The sequence below is a fragment of the Parambassis ranga genome, chromosome 13 (genome assembly GCF_900634625.1).
Source record: "Parambassis ranga chromosome 13, fParRan2.1, whole genome shotgun sequence".
Lineage (NCBI taxonomy): Eukaryota > Metazoa > Chordata > Actinopteri > Ambassidae > Parambassis > Parambassis ranga.
This window is the reverse complement of record NC_041033.1, coordinates 6675624-6692241: the sequence shown is the minus strand read 5'-3', so window position 1 is coordinate 6692241 and position 16618 is coordinate 6675624. Positions and strand designations below refer to the sequence as shown.

General features: G+C 41.3%; 1 protein-coding gene across 1 annotated transcript; it reads left to right on the top strand.

Annotated features, from left to right (window-relative positions):
- The first annotated feature begins 601 nt into the window (after positions 1-601).
- On the top strand, positions 602-15671 carry blmh (bleomycin hydrolase). The gene is made up of 12 exons (XM_028420044.1): positions 602-815; positions 2807-3004; positions 3914-4023; positions 4818-4959; positions 5064-5152; positions 5231-5323; positions 10474-10629; positions 10712-10870; positions 10971-11038; positions 11585-11702; positions 11991-12057; positions 15368-15671. Exons 1-12 carry the CDS (start codon positions 806-808, stop codon positions 15514-15516), a joined length of 1359 nt encoding a protein of 452 aa, XP_028275845.1. The 5' UTR covers positions 602-805; the 3' UTR covers positions 15517-15671.
- Positions 15672-16618: the final 947 nt, after the last annotated feature.

Below are 16618 nucleotides of genomic sequence, written 5' to 3'. Positions count from 1 at the left end.
CAGGTTACTCACAACCTCACATTTTTAAACAAAGAATTAAAGTTTCAGCTGCTTTTGGAGCAACGAAAAAAATCAAGCCAGTGCTGGGAGTCTGAATAACACATGTATAATAAGTATTATTATTATTATTATTATTATTATTATTATTATTATTATTATTATTATTATTATTATTATTATTATTATAAGAAGTCAAATCAAATTGTTGATTCATTATTAGAAGTTTGTCTTTCTTTTATTCAGACATGGTAAAATGTGGTTTTATTTTGAAAACCGGACGTTTCGTGCGCAATTATTCAGTCAGTTTTGCGGTTAGGAGCGCTTGTTTAATTGTGCTTCTTGGCTTAACGTCACTGAGGTGCGGAAATATGGACAAACAGCCTTGTATTCATATTAATAACAGGGAGAATTGAATATCTTGTTTAATTTTATGCAGTATGGTTTGTTCTGATATAGAAAACATATTTTTATACTCTTACTGGGAAATATTTGTTGGAGCTGTACAAAGAAACAATAACGTTAAATAAAGGTTTCTGTAGAGCGCAGTAATCATCGAAATAAACTAACCGTGCTGTGACACAGCTTCCTTTCAGTGGGCTCATCACCTCCTGAGTTCATCGGTGAATGCGGGTCTCTCCCCCACAATCCCCGCAAACTTCGCCCTGCCCGCCACGTCAAAGACAGACCGGGAGACTACAAACGAGCGCACCCTGTGATCACACAGACCGGGTCGGGTGAATGAGATAAACAAAGAGCCAGTGACTTTTCAGGGCAACAGACAACGCTCCTCAAACTCCTCGGGAACATGGAAACTGGTAGGTTAAGAGGCACTCTTTCCACTTTCAGCCATAGTGTTTTGTGTTTCCGGCACGTTGGGCGTTGAGTTTGTATTTGGCAGCAAGAGGATGACAGCTGAGGGAGCTAACAGGCTAAGTTAGCATTCATTGCGTTAGCATGACAGCCTGCTAGCATGACTCTGCCGTCGTTTTTTCAGCTAGGCTGACAGTTCATACCGACAGATTGACGGCGTGGTTTCAACGCACAACCCGAACTTACAGGAAGCTAACATATCATAACCTGTTAGTTTAGAAAGGTTGCCAGCAACAGGAACTGAAAATGTTAGCCAGTGTAGCTAGCTAGACCAGCACAGACTAACAATGCCAGAACCTGTCAAACTCTTTAAAGTGGTGAACATTCATTTTAAAAGAGGTTCTCGCCAGAGACCACATCTTTTTACCCGGGAGAGAACAATTTACTTCACGTTCCATAACTCTTGGACTGTATTTAAAAACTGTGTTTACTTTCAGCCGGTCAAATCAGCTGGGTGGAACTCGTGTATGCCTCATGTTTCATATGGAGCTATAGTAAAGGCCGAGCCTAAATAAAGGCTCAGTTTAGTTAGGTGTTCAGGCTATTATTCAACAAGTGAGTACATGAATGGTGGGAGCAGACGTCACTGTGGTTTTCTATGGAGGGGCCAAGCACAGGCATTCAGGATGACTTGCAAATTTACACATTGTTGGGTTTACAACTGGAATTAAACTTTATTTTAATCATCTCTGCTCCACAAGCAAAGAGCTGAGCAACAGCTGGAATGAGGCCTAAAAGTAGAGGCTTGGTAAGACAGCCACTGCAGTTGATAAAATCACAGTCCAAAGGTCAGAAGATTAAGATTAGAGAGGTCATTTTTATTCATTTATTTGTAATTACGTTAGTTAAAGTATAGGAACGCTTTACACAGAGAGAAACCTTTGTGCACCACAATCACAGCATGTTGTTTTAGTAGTCTGGTGTCAGTTAAAAGCTGGCAGCCATTACTTTGTTACAGATTGAACCTTTGTCAGTTCTCCTTCATATTCTATCTATACTCATCAGTGTCAAAACATTCAGCTGTTGAGCCATAAGGAAATCAGTGTAACATTGACATAGGACCCCCCCCATGCAAGCTTGCTCTCAAAATACTCTCCTGCCTCAGGCTTTTTTCTGCTTTTTTTCTGATACCATGAGCATGACATTTAACAAAGTTTGACACTGTCCTAATCTGCAGCCGTCGGTGCATTTCAGCTTTGTGTGGATGGAAAAAAACAGAATGCTGCTGAGAGAGAGAGCCACAGAGAGGGGTCGAACTCTAGGCAACATGCATGACTAGGCAATGTCCCTCTCAATGTTTAATTGCTCTGCACTATTATTTGACGGAATTACAAACAGCACACCGGTGCCAGTTTGATTCTGTCAGAATGTGTGTGCACATCTCCTTCCCCCTATCCAGCAGGATCGACAGTCTTGCCAGTGTGTTCCTTGCACAGAGGGAGCCAGATGAGCGATAGCAGCCAGCACCGATCAGTGCTCTCAGGCCACTTATAGAACTAATAGCAATTCGATTTTTGTCCTGCTATGTTCCAACTATGTTCTTCATAATTTCAGTGCACTAATCATAATTGTGTTCAATATCCTTAACAGGCTATCATCCACTATGAGCTCTGTATGGGTGGTGGAAAAAGGGAAGCTCCAGACAGTTGTAGTATTCAATAAAGGGTGTGCTGTTAGTTTATGACTATTGATCAGGTATTTTCCAGGCATTATTGTGACATCTGAGCATGTGAGTGCTCGTAAGCCAAATCTTAACTGGGAAGTATGCATGCCTAAAGTGCACAGATGCGTAGTAGGAAATGGGACAGTAGGAAATTCCTCCATTTCAGTACAGACATCTGTCTGACTGTCTAGTCCTGAAAGACTTCCCACAATAAGTTAACCTTTAAGCATTCATTCCCGCATCCACTCTTTGTTCTTCTTTTTGTTTCTGCAGGTTTGAGTCACGAGAAGGTAAGCAGCTTTGTTAAGCGTCTGCGGTCCGAGCCACGTTACTTGTTGGCTCAGAATGTGTCAACCTGCATCGACCCGTTGGAGGTTTGTCTGCACCGGCAGACTGTCCAGGATACTGTGCACATCTTCCAGCACTCTATCCCCACAGAGGGCAAGCCCATCACTAATCAAAAAAACTCAGGTAGGATATAATGGAGTACAGCTACATTCATCAATACACCATACAGTACAGATATATCAGACCCAGAGCAACATTATACATTATTCAGTGCACACTAGTAAGTTATTTCTGAAACTCTTTCATGAACTACCGGTATATCTTGCCTACAGTAGGTACACATGATCTCACATTTAACACAAGCACACAGCTGTCTTTTGTGGCAGATCACCACAATCCAGCGATATCAGCTAATATCAGAGTGTGAAGCCACATTTTGTTTCTTTACGTGTTACAAATGTTACAAATGCTAAATATAGCTTACATTGACATTGTTGTCATTAATATGGCAAGAACTTGTTTTGTATCCTGTAGTAAACTGTTCATTAGACACATGAGAATTGTTCAGGGGGTTGTTTCTTTGCTTTTGGTTGGCTGGTTTTGGTGCCACACAACGGCACATCAGGAATGTGTTGGTGGAAAACAAAAGGTTGTCTCAAAAATAGACGCATGTAAAAGAAATCTAGAGATTGATGGGTGCACTTTAACAATATTGAAGACAACTCCTGCCATCTACATTGGAAAAAAAACTGATGGCTGTATTTATCCTCCCCCTCACACTGTCTTTGATGTCTAGTAATTTCAGCCTGCAGTGAGATGCTGAGTCTATCCCACTCAGCATCCCACTCCCACATCCATATGCATTTGTTTGGCCTGTTGCCAGGACTACACTAGTGATTAATAAACCAACTAATCAGATTCAGTTTTAAAGGTCCTGGTCAGGCACAGCCCTATTAATGAACCTTGAAGTCCCTTGAAGGTTAGCATTGCAAATTTGTTTGTAAAGATCCCTGTGTTTGTGAGCAAAAACACCACCTTTGCTGCAATATCCTTTCGTTAGGTTTCTCAAACTCTTTCTTTTTTTCACACTAGGGAGGTGTTGGATCTTCTCGTGCCTCAACGTCTTGCGACTTCCTTTCATGAAGAAGTTTAACATAGAGGAGTTTGAGTTTAGTCAGTCCTATCTCTTTTTCTGGGACAAGGTAGGAAATCGCCACACTAATTTTCAATCTATATTAAAATTCTTTATAATTGAGTTTTTTATGCTTTTACGGTAACTTTTTTTTTTTTTAGTTTTGAAACATTCTGGTAAATGGATGTTTTTGTTATTTTGCACTGTGTGTGTACACCTGTGCATAGGTTATTGTTGTTGCTGTACTATACCCTCATTGTCCACCTAAAACCCTCTTTTGTGCGTTGTGGTCAGAGCTCTTCCAAGGCTGACGCCACATTGACACCACCCTAAATGTTTTTATCGCTCCCTGACTCTTTCTCTCAAGCCTTGTGGAGGCTCCATCTTGACAGCTTTTTTTTTCTTTCTAACTGGTGCCAGGCATAGAGACCACCACTGGTCAAAACTGGTTCCTATATTACATCAGTTTTTTGCAGCAAGTAGAAATCAAATGTTGAGTCTGCCAGGTAATCTCAGGTCTCAGACTGTCACTTTATTAGTGTTCTTTGATTTCTAGGTATAAAATTGATGTTTTTGCTTTTAAATTTTAAATTAAATTAAATTAAGAAACCCGTATTAGTCCCACAATGGGGAAATTGCTTAAGGCAGCCCAGCAAAGAGCGCCATACACCAGTGAGTACACTGGAGGCTATGCGGGTAAAGTGCCTTGCCCAAGGTTATTGGACAACCCTGCTATACCACTGAGCCACTGCTGCCCATTTTAAATCATACATGTACAATTCTTACTGCATCATGTGGTATAACATTTAAGTTTGTCTATTTACCTAATGTATTTTTCTGTTGTGCTTGTTTTCTTTTCCACAGATTGAGCGTTGCTACTACTTTCTCCAGGCCTATGTGGAGACTGCACAGAGGAAGGAGCCAGTGGACGGACGTCTTGTCCAGTTCCTTCTCTCCAATCCAACCAATGATGGAGGACAGTGGGACATGTTGGTCAACCTCATTGGTTAGTTCTAGAGTGATTGAATAACCTGCGACTCTATATAATTATATTGGTGCAAAATGTATTTTTCTGTGTGTAAAATGACTCTTTTTCCTGTCTTGATGCAGAAAAGTATGGCGTCATTCCAAAGAAATGCTTTTCAGAGTCGCATAGCTCAGAGGCCTCACGGAGAATGAATGACATCCTTAATCATAAGGTACATTTACACATTTCTTTGAGTTCAAAACTGTCAATGAATTGTTGCTGACTGCTGTTTTTCTCTGATGGCGCACAGCTGAGGGAATACTGCCTAAGACTGAGGAACATGGTGGCCAGTGATGCTACTAAAGCTGAATTGTCTGATGCAATGGACACCATGATTGAGGAGGTGAGACTAAAAGAACTGCTTACTGTTCACATTGCTCATTCCCACAACAGGAACTGTCCTAGAACACCACACACGTTTTGAGGAACTTGGAAATGGAAGTTTGTGTTTTTGGAGGAACAAAAACATACCTACTGTGATGTTAAGACTGAGAATGCAAACAGGTTTATTCCAAGTTTAAAAAAGAAGAAATGAGAGACTCTAGTTCTTATTTTCTGTGCAGTATGCACTGCAGTTCAGAACACTAACGACAGGCTGGAAATCTTTAACTCTGTAACATTGTACAGTTTTTGCCAGAAGAGGGTGCTGTCAAATAAAACATAGCTAAGTCAAGTCTGAAGTGACATGTATTTAGTGTTTAGGTTTGACTTATTGAATACAGTGATCAGTCTTTCACATAGTTTTAAAGACATTCAGCAAAATGAGATTATTAATAGTTTATTTTTTGGCATATGTTAAAAATGTATTCAAGGATGAATTTTCTCATTAAACAGATCAGTCCCCCCTGGCGGATCTATTACATATGACATAATTTGATTATTAGTGGAGCATCAGTGTTGGAGTGGGATATAACAACTTACAGACATCTGAAATGTGAGGGTCACAAAATACTGTGGTGTAAAACATTTAAAATACACGTGCACCTGCACATTTGCCTGAGATCTCACTAAGTTGAAGATAGTGATCTTGTTTATGGAACACTGTAGCATTTGATGCTGGGAAGAGAAGAGACGCCTCCAAAACAAAAATACAGCACAATCCACTCTAACAGAAAGGTGAACATGTAAACAAACACTGCGTAACAAGTGTAACACGTGTTGCGTGCGTGTGTGCATTAGTAAAATGCAGTCATGTGCCCTTCAGTGTGTATGTGCTTTTGTAGACAGGGCACGTTGTGCTGTGTAGTTGTGAATCTGCTTCCTGTGTGTGAGGGGCCAGTCAATCAATCTCCCATTGAGACAATTGCGCACAGTGCAGGGGTCTGGTTTAGCAGCCTTTGTTGTCAGCTGTTTGGTTGTGTTACGCTGCTGGCTGATTGTTTGTTTAAACAGTCGCTCATATCTCAGTGTGCCTCCATGGATGCCCAGCCATCACCACACTCACACACATACACAAACATATGTTGTGCAACAGTATAGTGCGGTCCCGCTGTACTGCACAACAGTGTGCGTGTGTCGACATGCTTGTTTGACCACCTGGAAGTGGTTTGTTTTGCGAAACACCGCTCTGTCATGGCCAGTGGTGATGGAGGATTTGGTCATGTTAAAAGAATGATCAGCATAATAAGAGCCAAATAGATTTAGCATTTACTGTGTCCTTCAAATAAATAACATGATTTTGATCTTGATCTTTTTTTTATATTGATAAGTAAATATTAAAAAAAGATTGATTATGAATTCTAAAATTACTAATTACTATGTTATTGCAACTGTGCATTTGTACATAACCACTGCACAAGCAGACATTTATGCCATCAAATTAATTTTTTACGTTTTATTTTAAGGCATCTAATGTGCCTGATGTACTAAGAACTGGATACCCTGACTATAAGCTGTGTGGCTGTCAAATGACAGGTTGCTCTAATCTGGAGTTTGATGTGCCTCTGCTTTCACAGCACTTTTGAAGTATTACTTCAGTAAACTATGATTGAAATTATGACAAACTTCATGACTGAAAATGTGTCAGTGTGTTTGCAGCAACATCTAATTGCACAAAATTGTGCAAAGCAGCCAGAGCTTGTTGTTAAAGTGCTGCATTTACATTACAGTGTGGATCACTGTTGTAGCACAGTTTGTATAGATTAGTTTTCCAAATTAACCACTGATGTCACAGACAATAAGACGCATGTCCTCACATCCAGAACAATGTGCAACATGAGCGTCCTGTGTGTTTGTAGGCTTTGGTTTGTTTTCTTGGACTCTTGCTAGTGGGAAAACTAGTTTCCTCTGCATGTTCACATACGTTTAGATCTATGCATGCACGTGCGTTTGCCAAGATCAAAGTGCAGTGTCAGACCTACTTTAGTGCGTGGAAGTGATGCAGTCCACTCACCCTACATGGCTGCTGTGATTGTGCCCTGGTCTTCATCACACCTTCCCCCACACACACTCCCATGACAGCAGCCAGGGTCAGCGTCTCTGCTTCCACTTACTGTACCCAGGGTGCGCTTGATTTAAATGAATCACTTTGCGTGTCAAGAATCTATTCTTCTTGTTAACACCGGTCAGATTCACTCAAACCCAAACTTTAAAGATTTACCCGCTTTAACCTGCACCTGTGGTGAACAATGAGCAGCGCCATGACAGTTTGTTTTTGTAGACGCTGTTAGGGTGACAGTATCCATACTCTGTATTGGTGAGGAAGAGGATAAGTTTCAAAGCCTTTTTCAATCACTTGGAACGACCAGCAGACATACACACACATAGAAAGACACACTCTTTATGTGTGTGAAGTTTGCATATGCAGGACTTCACACACATGAAACATACACAGATGGTATCCCTCACCCCACGACTGTAGTCTTTCCATGCTCCATTGCGTCATGGAATCAGAAACACCATGTGCGGCTCTGGTCTCGGCTTCGAACACACAGAGAGTGATTCTTAAGACAAGTCTAATTTATGAGACAACCATCAACACACAGAGGAACCTCCTTGCTGTTGCTCAGAGGTTCTGTGCTGCAGGCTGTCGGCTCCTTTTGGTTTGTTGTTCGATGTGGGTGGGTTCCTCTGTTTGTGTTGTCATTTTTAGGGGCTTCAGCAATGACCAGTGTTGAGTTGTCCATTCAGATTTCATACATTTCTTTACACAGTTGTTAGAATTTAATATTGGCCACATGTGTTGCATGTTTACAAAACACGGAAGTTTAATCAAAACCTCTCTCATTTTTATCCAAACTGTTTGCATGGTGTCATTTGCTTACACTTACAAGTCCAGCTTCTAGACAATGGTTATAAATGCACCTCGGAGTAGCAATGAGGCACATGCTTTATCTCAGTTTACCATCAAATAAGAACTGCTTTCAACTTTTAACTGTTCATAAAAAAGTAAAATACATTTATTTTACAAACTCCTGCAAGAATGTTCTTCAAATACAACAATGAAAGCTCTTTTTTTAACAGCACAAAATCAATCATGCTCACAGAAAACAATAAGAACTTGAACTCTCTTTCAAATATACCTCACTGTGAACGCCAGGTGATGTGTTTGTTTGAGACACGTTAAACAACCTGCAGAGGGATGCCAGCTGGTCAACACTGCAGTGCAGATGCTATTAAACGTGGTTAGCCCCCATAGCGTGCAGTCTGTCAGCTCAATGTTTATAGGAAGGCATGCAAACTCTCTATGTCACAGATTTGAGAATGACCTGACTTAGACCTTCACTAGTGACTACTGAGCCACATGTTAACAAACTCATACTCCTTGTAATCAGACACAACATCTGCATCCTGAAACCTGTTAGCAGTTCAGATGTTTAGAAAATGAAGGTATGAATGACATGGCTGTTGAAGTTTGAATCTAAATATGAGTCAAGTCCTGAAGGTTTTTGTTTCTGTTGGCTAATAAAAGAAGGAAATGATTCACGGCTCAGGCTTAGATCACTGAAACTTAGGAGGGTTTAAATTAGAGAATTAAAATTGGAGAATATTAAATGTAGATACATGTCATCAAATCAGAACATTTTGATAAGATTAGCAAATGTAACTAATGAAAGACAAATCAGTTTATCAAGTGTGTGTGTTTTGTCAGCTACCTTTTTCATTCACGCCCTCACCTTTTTTTCCCCTCTTTCTTTCCCTGTCACTCATGTATATCTGTCACTGAGACAGCAGGTGTTTCAATATTGATCCTTCTCCGATGTCACTGGCTGTTTATTCTCTGTCTGAATTCTCTCTGTCAGCTGAGCCTTCTCCCTCACACCTACATTATTTGCCTTACCAGGAGCGATGAGTGGGCACAAGGCTAACCTAAGCATCATGGGTGACGCTTACAGTGAGTCAGGGCATCTGACAGACAAAGTGCATGGAAAAGGTTTAGAGTTACCAGGAGGAGCAAAGTTGATTTTGGAAGGAAAAGACAAAAAGTCACATTGAAGAGAAAAAGGGTGGAGATGTGTTGTGAAGGTACCGAGGGCATCTGGGCAAACACAGACCAGACAAGGGGATGGACACCTTGGCATGCTGTCTTGCCCACAGGGTAGTCTAAACAAAGTAGTTGAATTGGGAACAAGGTAGTTTGGAGGTGGGGTGAGAGGGGCTGAACAGATGCCTTTGTTGACTCAGCATGTGTGTGTATATTTGTGTCCGCCTCTACTTTTGTGACTTTACGCATGTCAGTAATGAAAAAAGGGGTTGTTTGTTTGAGAAAGTCAGGCTGGAATTTACACGTTTTTATGTGTGTACATGTCACTGGGGGAAAGGATAGTGACTAGGCATGGGACACTGCTGCCAGGGCTGCTACATTTCTCCAGGCCTGGCCAAAAATAATCCTCCTTTTCAGTCATGTTCAGTCAACAGAATGTCAACAGAATTTCTCTGGATAGCAGGAGTACTCAAAAGAAATTCTGTGTGAGGGTCTATTGGAAGATTGTCTGTGACAGTACAGCTGCATCAATCTGAGCATTGTAGTACCCAGCATTGTGCAACTTCTTTTATCTGCCAGCAACAATGGTCCACGCTGCATCTTAATTTCTTGGTTTCCTTCTTAATCATATTTGAGAGGAAATTTCTGTGCTGAGTCCTGAGAGAGAAGTACAGAATATGGGAGAAGTGGGAAGCAAAAAGGGGGAAATTCCAGATATAACTATATCAGAAGTTAGGAGGGCCAGATTGACAGACGGCCCAGTCCAAACAACCCGATTTAGCCCACAGGAACTCAGTCTGAACTTCTGCGCTGCAGGAAGACACACATGGTAGAGGGGGAAAGGGTGTGCAGTGTAAGTGGGGAGATATTAAACTGCAAAGGGAAGGAGTCAGTCTGTAGAAGGGAAAACTATAGAAAAAAAATTGAGGTATGTGGGAACAGACAAAGAGATGGAAGAAATGTTTTTTACTTTCTGTGAATGCAAAGTACAAAGTAAACATGCAATTCTTTTGCTTAAAAGACATAATTGTGTTTAAGTTTAATTGCACTTTTGTTTGTGTGCTGTGCAGGTGTTTAGAGTGGCCAGTGTTTGTCTAGGCAGCCCTCCTGAAACCATTTGTTGGGAATACAGGGACAAGGATAAGAACTTCCATCGCATGGGACCTATAACCCCCCAGGAGTTCTACAGGGAGCACGTTAAACCCCTATACAACATTCAGGACAAAGTATGTGACACAACCTGAGTTGCACATTAAAAGTGGAAAGCTGTAAAATCTCTGATTTTATATGTTAACTCTGTGTTTTTAGATCTGCCTTGTAAATGACCCTCGACCCCAGAACCCTTATGGGAAGCTGTACAGTGTGGAGTTCCTGGGTAATATGGTCGGAGGTCGCAGCACTCTGTACAACAACCAGCCCATCCAGCTGCTTAAAAAAGCTGCAGCTGAGTCCATCAAGGAAGGAGAGGTAGGTTGTAACAAACAATCCTGGGTATACACACACACAAGTACTGTGGCTGCGTATTATAACTTTATAATGATGTCTTTTCTGTTTCCACCTTTCTCAGGCGGTGTGGTTTGGTTGTGATGTCGGAAAACATTTCCACAGCAAGCTGGGCATTAATGACATGAATGTGTGAGTATACCACATATATATCCAGTGTCTACATTACTTCATTGTGTAGGAACATACTTGGCACTTTCTCTTACTGTTGTATCCCACCTGTGTTGCATCTTGATATAACCAGAGCAAACCTCATCTGCCCTTTGATGAGGTGTCAGTCTCTTCACACAGGAAATGTAGCTTTTTTTTGTCAGGTGTAGCAGCAGCATTTGCGTCTGATTTGCTGGCGCCAGGCTTAAATTTGCCCACTGATCCAAACCTGCATGGTGCCAGAAGTCTGGTACCATCTCTGCTAAAGCTCATCTCACTGACAGACCATTCCTTGTGCAGTAGATTATAATTGGAATGAGGTTGAAGTTTAATGTTGCCTCATTTGTGCCGCCAAGATGCACATGAAAAGGAAAACAAAACCCCATACATGGGGGAGGCTTTGCTTTTGGCTTTGGTCATCACACCTCTACCAAAAATAGATTTTAGGATTGCAGAATTAAAATACCCACTATTATCCAGAGTAATACCCAAACTTTGCCCTTTCTCCCTGCTTCTTTTTGTGTGCAGGTTCAACCATGAGCTTGTGTTTGGAGTTTCAGTGAAGAACCTTTCAAAGGCAGAAAGACTGATATATGGTGACTCCCTCATGACCCACGCTATGATCCTCACTGCTGTCACAGACAAGGTACGCTCACACAAGCACACACTACAGGTGTGTGACTGTACTGTAAAACCCCTGTATACATACAGCACATATACAAACTGACCAACATAGATACAAACACAAATTCCAGGGTTTATTGCATCAAAGCCTTGCTTGGTGTTTACACTGCTTTAATCCATTACAGTTTAACACTGTGCTGTCAATTTCCCCTGTTATAAGTAACCCCAGCTGTCAGGACAGTTTCGTTTCCTCTCATCTCTCACTTTCACTCTTATCTCCACAAAATCTGTCTCTTGTTCTCTCACTCAGGATGGGAAGGAGGGCTTTGAGAAGTGGAGGGTGGAAAACTCCTGGGGCGATGACCGTGGGAACAAAGGTAACACATGAGACTTTGCTGATCTGACACTGATTCTTGGCTGATAACCTCTGAAATGATTGTTTTCTCTTGTGCTCTTGTGGATGTGGTCTTGAAAGCATTGATGTATTGCACAAAGTGCTCTGGTTTGGTTGTAAACTATGATCTTCCTGTTTGTATCTATTGAATTAAGAAGAGGATTAGGCTTTGAGGTTCCCTGTGTTGCTGGTTTATGAAGTTGTAATTGGCTGTGTCCTGTTTTATAAAGACTCACAGACACACAGGCACAGTGGATCTCAATGTTTTTTTCCTATTTGTTTCTTTTTACTCTGTGCCTCTGAGACCAGATAGTTGAGGTCTGTTGTGCCACAGGGCAAGAATGTAGGCACAGATCACACAGTTTATTCCTAAGTTGCATTTCTACCACCAACTTGTGTCTTACAAACTGTCCACAAACAACTGCTCTTTTTTTGTTGCTGTTTACTTCGGGGTAGAGAAGATGATTACAATGAATGGATAAAGCAGCAAAGCTAAAAATCAAAAGTTAATGCTCTGATCAGTGTTATCAAAGCTGCTATTGGTCAGGGTTGTGAATTCATTAATTCAAGAGGTTTCTACAGTCAGATGTATTTTGGTCTGTTCTGTAACACACTGGCCAGTGAAGACAAGGAACATTTAAACCTCTGGTTACTTTTTTTTTGCTTTTGGAAATGGCATAGTCACAACAGACCTACGTCAGATCTCCCCTAAAACACCAGAAAGACATTGTGAAATGACAGGGATACATGTTTGTCATTAAGTAAGGATGCCAGTGCTGCAGGTACTCCACCATTTGCCACAGACTGCTGCTGTTTTTCCCTCCATCCATCGTCCACCCCTCTCTTCTCTATCTCAACATTCCAGTGCAAATTATAGGAGAGTATTTCAGGTCAGTCATGCATCATCTGGCAACAAACACATACAGTACCGGGTATACACACAGACACACACATACTCACAATATTTGCTTGAACCCACAAACCTTAGTGACTGTTGGGAAAACATGTGAAAACCCCTCAGTCAAATAAAATGTGTTTCAGGCATATCTTATTCCATAAACACCAGCCGATGGGGGAAGGCAGTGGCCCCCAGCCTGTCTGCAGCCAAATTAATAAAGTTTTTGAGAAGTGGAGTTCACTTGGGAATCCAGGGGCTTTGTTTGTTTGACAAAAGCTGAGAGGGGGGAAAGAGGCACAAGTGGAGAAAAGGACAGAAAAGAGGAGAGGGATGAAAGAGAAATATAGGTGGAAATGGTCAGAAAAAAATAAAAACAAAGTTGAGTATGTGGAGAGATGATTTTGGAAAAATAGTGTTGGAAAGGGCAAGCGGTGAGAAAGTGGAGTGTGTTTATAAGGTTTATAAAGACTCAACTTCTCCCTTTAGGCTTTTTAATTTTCTTCCTAACTCTGAAGCCGTCTCTCATGAGAGCTTTAACTTTTCGTTTCCACCATCTTTAAGCCTTCACACACCCGCTGTTGTGGCTCTGCTCACTCCACAACTCATACTTTTACAAATGTCTGGCAACATGCTCTAAGGTTTTTATTTTCTACTTGGAATCATGCGCATGAGGTTGACTTCTTCTTGTGAGCACTGAATTAGTTTGACAGGGACAGAGGGTCATGTCTGTCCATGTAATTCAATTCCTATGCTTTTTATCCATGTTTTCACCCATTATTTGTGGTTTGTGGTGTAATTATTCCACATACGGCTACTTTTTTGTGAGTGGAGAATATCAAACTATCCTAGAATATATTGTTGGTCAAAATTGTGTCCAATACAGTGTGTCTCCAGTATGAAATGGTCTTTTACAGACATTTACCTGCTTGCTACAGCTTTAAGTGTAGTTTGGAAATTATTAAAAAAAAAAAAAGTTTACATGAAAACTATGGTTTATTTTTGCCAGTGATGTCTTGTGTTCTGGATTACAGCTTAAGTTGAATAGCAAGATGACTGTTTCACACCTACTTGAGCTTACACGTCCATCTGGTCTGCGACAGGACAGTCAGCCTATCCCTAAAAACAAATAACGCCCAGCGTTCACACACACCATGCCACCCAACACGCGGGTTCCAGGAAGCCCACATCAACACGCGGACACCGCAGTGAGAACGAGGCAGCGTGCCATCTAAGATTTGCGTACTTGGAAGCACACAGATACACAACACACATGCATTCCTGATACATTGTTTTAAACTGTGGCACGTTCTTGCGGTTATCCTGACGTCTTTGATAAGTCAACTCTACAGTGGGAGGGATGCTCTTGTTTGCTCAAATCTGGACATGTGAGCAGGGGAAAATAGTTGGAGTGAAAGGTGCTATTGTGGAATAAAAGAGGGAGTAAAATTGCATGAATTCAGAGGAAGATCTGGTTTCCAGTCATGCTTCCCATATGGGCCTGTTCACGTCACTTTTAGTCATCATTATTTATGCGGACACAGACATATTTCATTTTAATTAATCATTTCAGTATGAGTCTACATTCTCATCCAGAAAAGATCAGGTTATCCCAACATCCCCTCAGTCAATGTAAGCTGAAGTTACACTTTCATGAGCACACCAGATCGGCCTGTATGAGCACAGACAGACATTGTTTGGTTTTATAAGGGTGGGCGTGCAGAGCTGATAGCACCGTTGAACACAGACTGCACTTTAGGCTGAGAGAGCAGATAGCAGGGGCGATGGTCTGCCACCCTTCCGCCTGATAAAACAATAGAGTTTAGTGATAAAGAGCTCTTAAAGTCCATTAAATCATGCATGCAACATTTTCTGTTGATCGGTTCTTCCTCTGTACTCTTTCCCAATGTCAGTTTGATTAATGACAAGTGTTCTAAAATCAAAAAGAATGTGTGGCGTTTGAGTCTGTTCTGACTTTCTGTTTCAGCAGACATTTAATGCTTTTATTATTGAGGCCAGCCTCTTACATTTGCATTGTTCTGTTGTATTGTATGTTGTATAATAATCTTAATTCACCTGTGCACTGATTACCAATTGCCAGTCAGCAATCTGCCATTATTACATGCCTGATCTTTAAGCGTGCGTTAATAAATGTGTGGGCAGTTTTAGAGCCTAGCTGATTTCTTTTTCCACAGTCTTTCTCTAAATTGTCAGAATCGTAACCACTGATCAGGCAGATAGTGGTTGTTGAACACAAACTGCACAAATCTCTAAAAGTATTTTATCCAAACAACCAAACAGTTGAACAGCACATGTGTAAGTAGAGCTTTATACCCCCCACCCCTCCCTTTTCCTTACACGGATAACTAATTTGTTTTCTTCCTGTCTGTTGTTGCAGGTTATCTGATCATGACGGATGATTGGTTCTCCGAGTATGTGTACGAGGTGGTGGTAGACAAGAAGTTCCTCCCCCCTGATGTCCTGGAGGTGATGCAACAGGAGCCCGTTGTACTTCCTGCCTGGGACCCAATGGGATCCCTGGCATAACTGCAGAAATCCAGGTTCTAGCCCCAGCCTCTGGTCTATTTGACTCCGCCCTATTCCTCAGCTGCTTTTACCTCTCCAATATTTCCCTGACACCTCCTTCCAAAACAGCCTGTTCTAGAAAAAATAATAAAGATTTTGTTTTCTTTTTTACTGGACTATCTGTGTTTTCTCTCTTATTTTTTTACTTTTTTGTTTTTGGCCATGCAGCATCATCGTGGATTTAAGAATAAAGTTGCAGTCTGAACATATTACGGTACATGGTTACAATACCTACACATATACACACGCACTTCTGTGTGGTATGAACCCTTATGATAAGATATGTGATATGCACAATCTTATCATAACTTCTCAACAACCAATAAACCTACAGTGTGCATAAATTGTATGTGGGTGCATGCATTCACATTTTTATGATGACACCCTCTGCCTGTATCCAGTAATATTCAAAGCTGAAAATGTTGTACTCAACAGCTACACTGCTGTTCCAGGTGAAAAGTCTAAGAGCTTCCTGCTAATTCTCTGCAACCAGTCCTCTGTGACATATCTGCTCTTCCTGCTTTAAAACACTGCTGTCAAAGTAAGGAGGACCTCTGACCTCCCAGCACAGTTGGTCCGTCAGATGAGTTAGTGCCACTCACTCTGTGCAGTGTTGTTGCTTGAGCCCAGTCAGCATTCAGAAGAAAATCCAGGATTTCACACTGGGTGAAGGTTAACAGGCCTGTGGGATGATGGTTTGAAGTCTTAATTCGCTGCAGTTTAGTCTCTTTGACATCTGCATTTTTCCCTGTCACATTTACTATGTGCTGCAGACATATTAGCACTAGAATTACCCAGGTGACATGCACGCCATAACACAAACTTGCCCTCCTGTTTATTACCTCCTGCCCGTCTTGTGCCTGACGTTTAATTTATCTGCTGCTTACTTTTAGCTTTTGAAATATACTCCTCCTGTACTCTTGTTTTCCTCCATCTACTCCATCAATCTCTCTCCAGATGGTTGCAGAGAGACTAGCTCTGGATTCAGATTTTACTGTAATTTATAGTGTTAGCAAAGTATTTTTGAAATATGTTCTTGCTCTACGGAGGCTGCTGGCTGTAG

What these genes read in the sequence shown, in the direction of transcription:
- blmh (XM_028420044.1), top strand. An exon ending in CATGTTGGTCAACCTCATTG is followed by an intron (nt 4,960 to 5,063) that starts GTTAGTTCTAGA and finishes GTCTTGATGCAG; the next exon opens with AAAAGTATGGCGTCATTCCA. An exon ending in TATACAACATTCAGGACAAA is followed by an intron (nt 10,630 to 10,711) that starts GTATGTGACACA and finishes CTGTGTTTTTAG; the next exon opens with ATCTGCCTTGTAAATGACCC.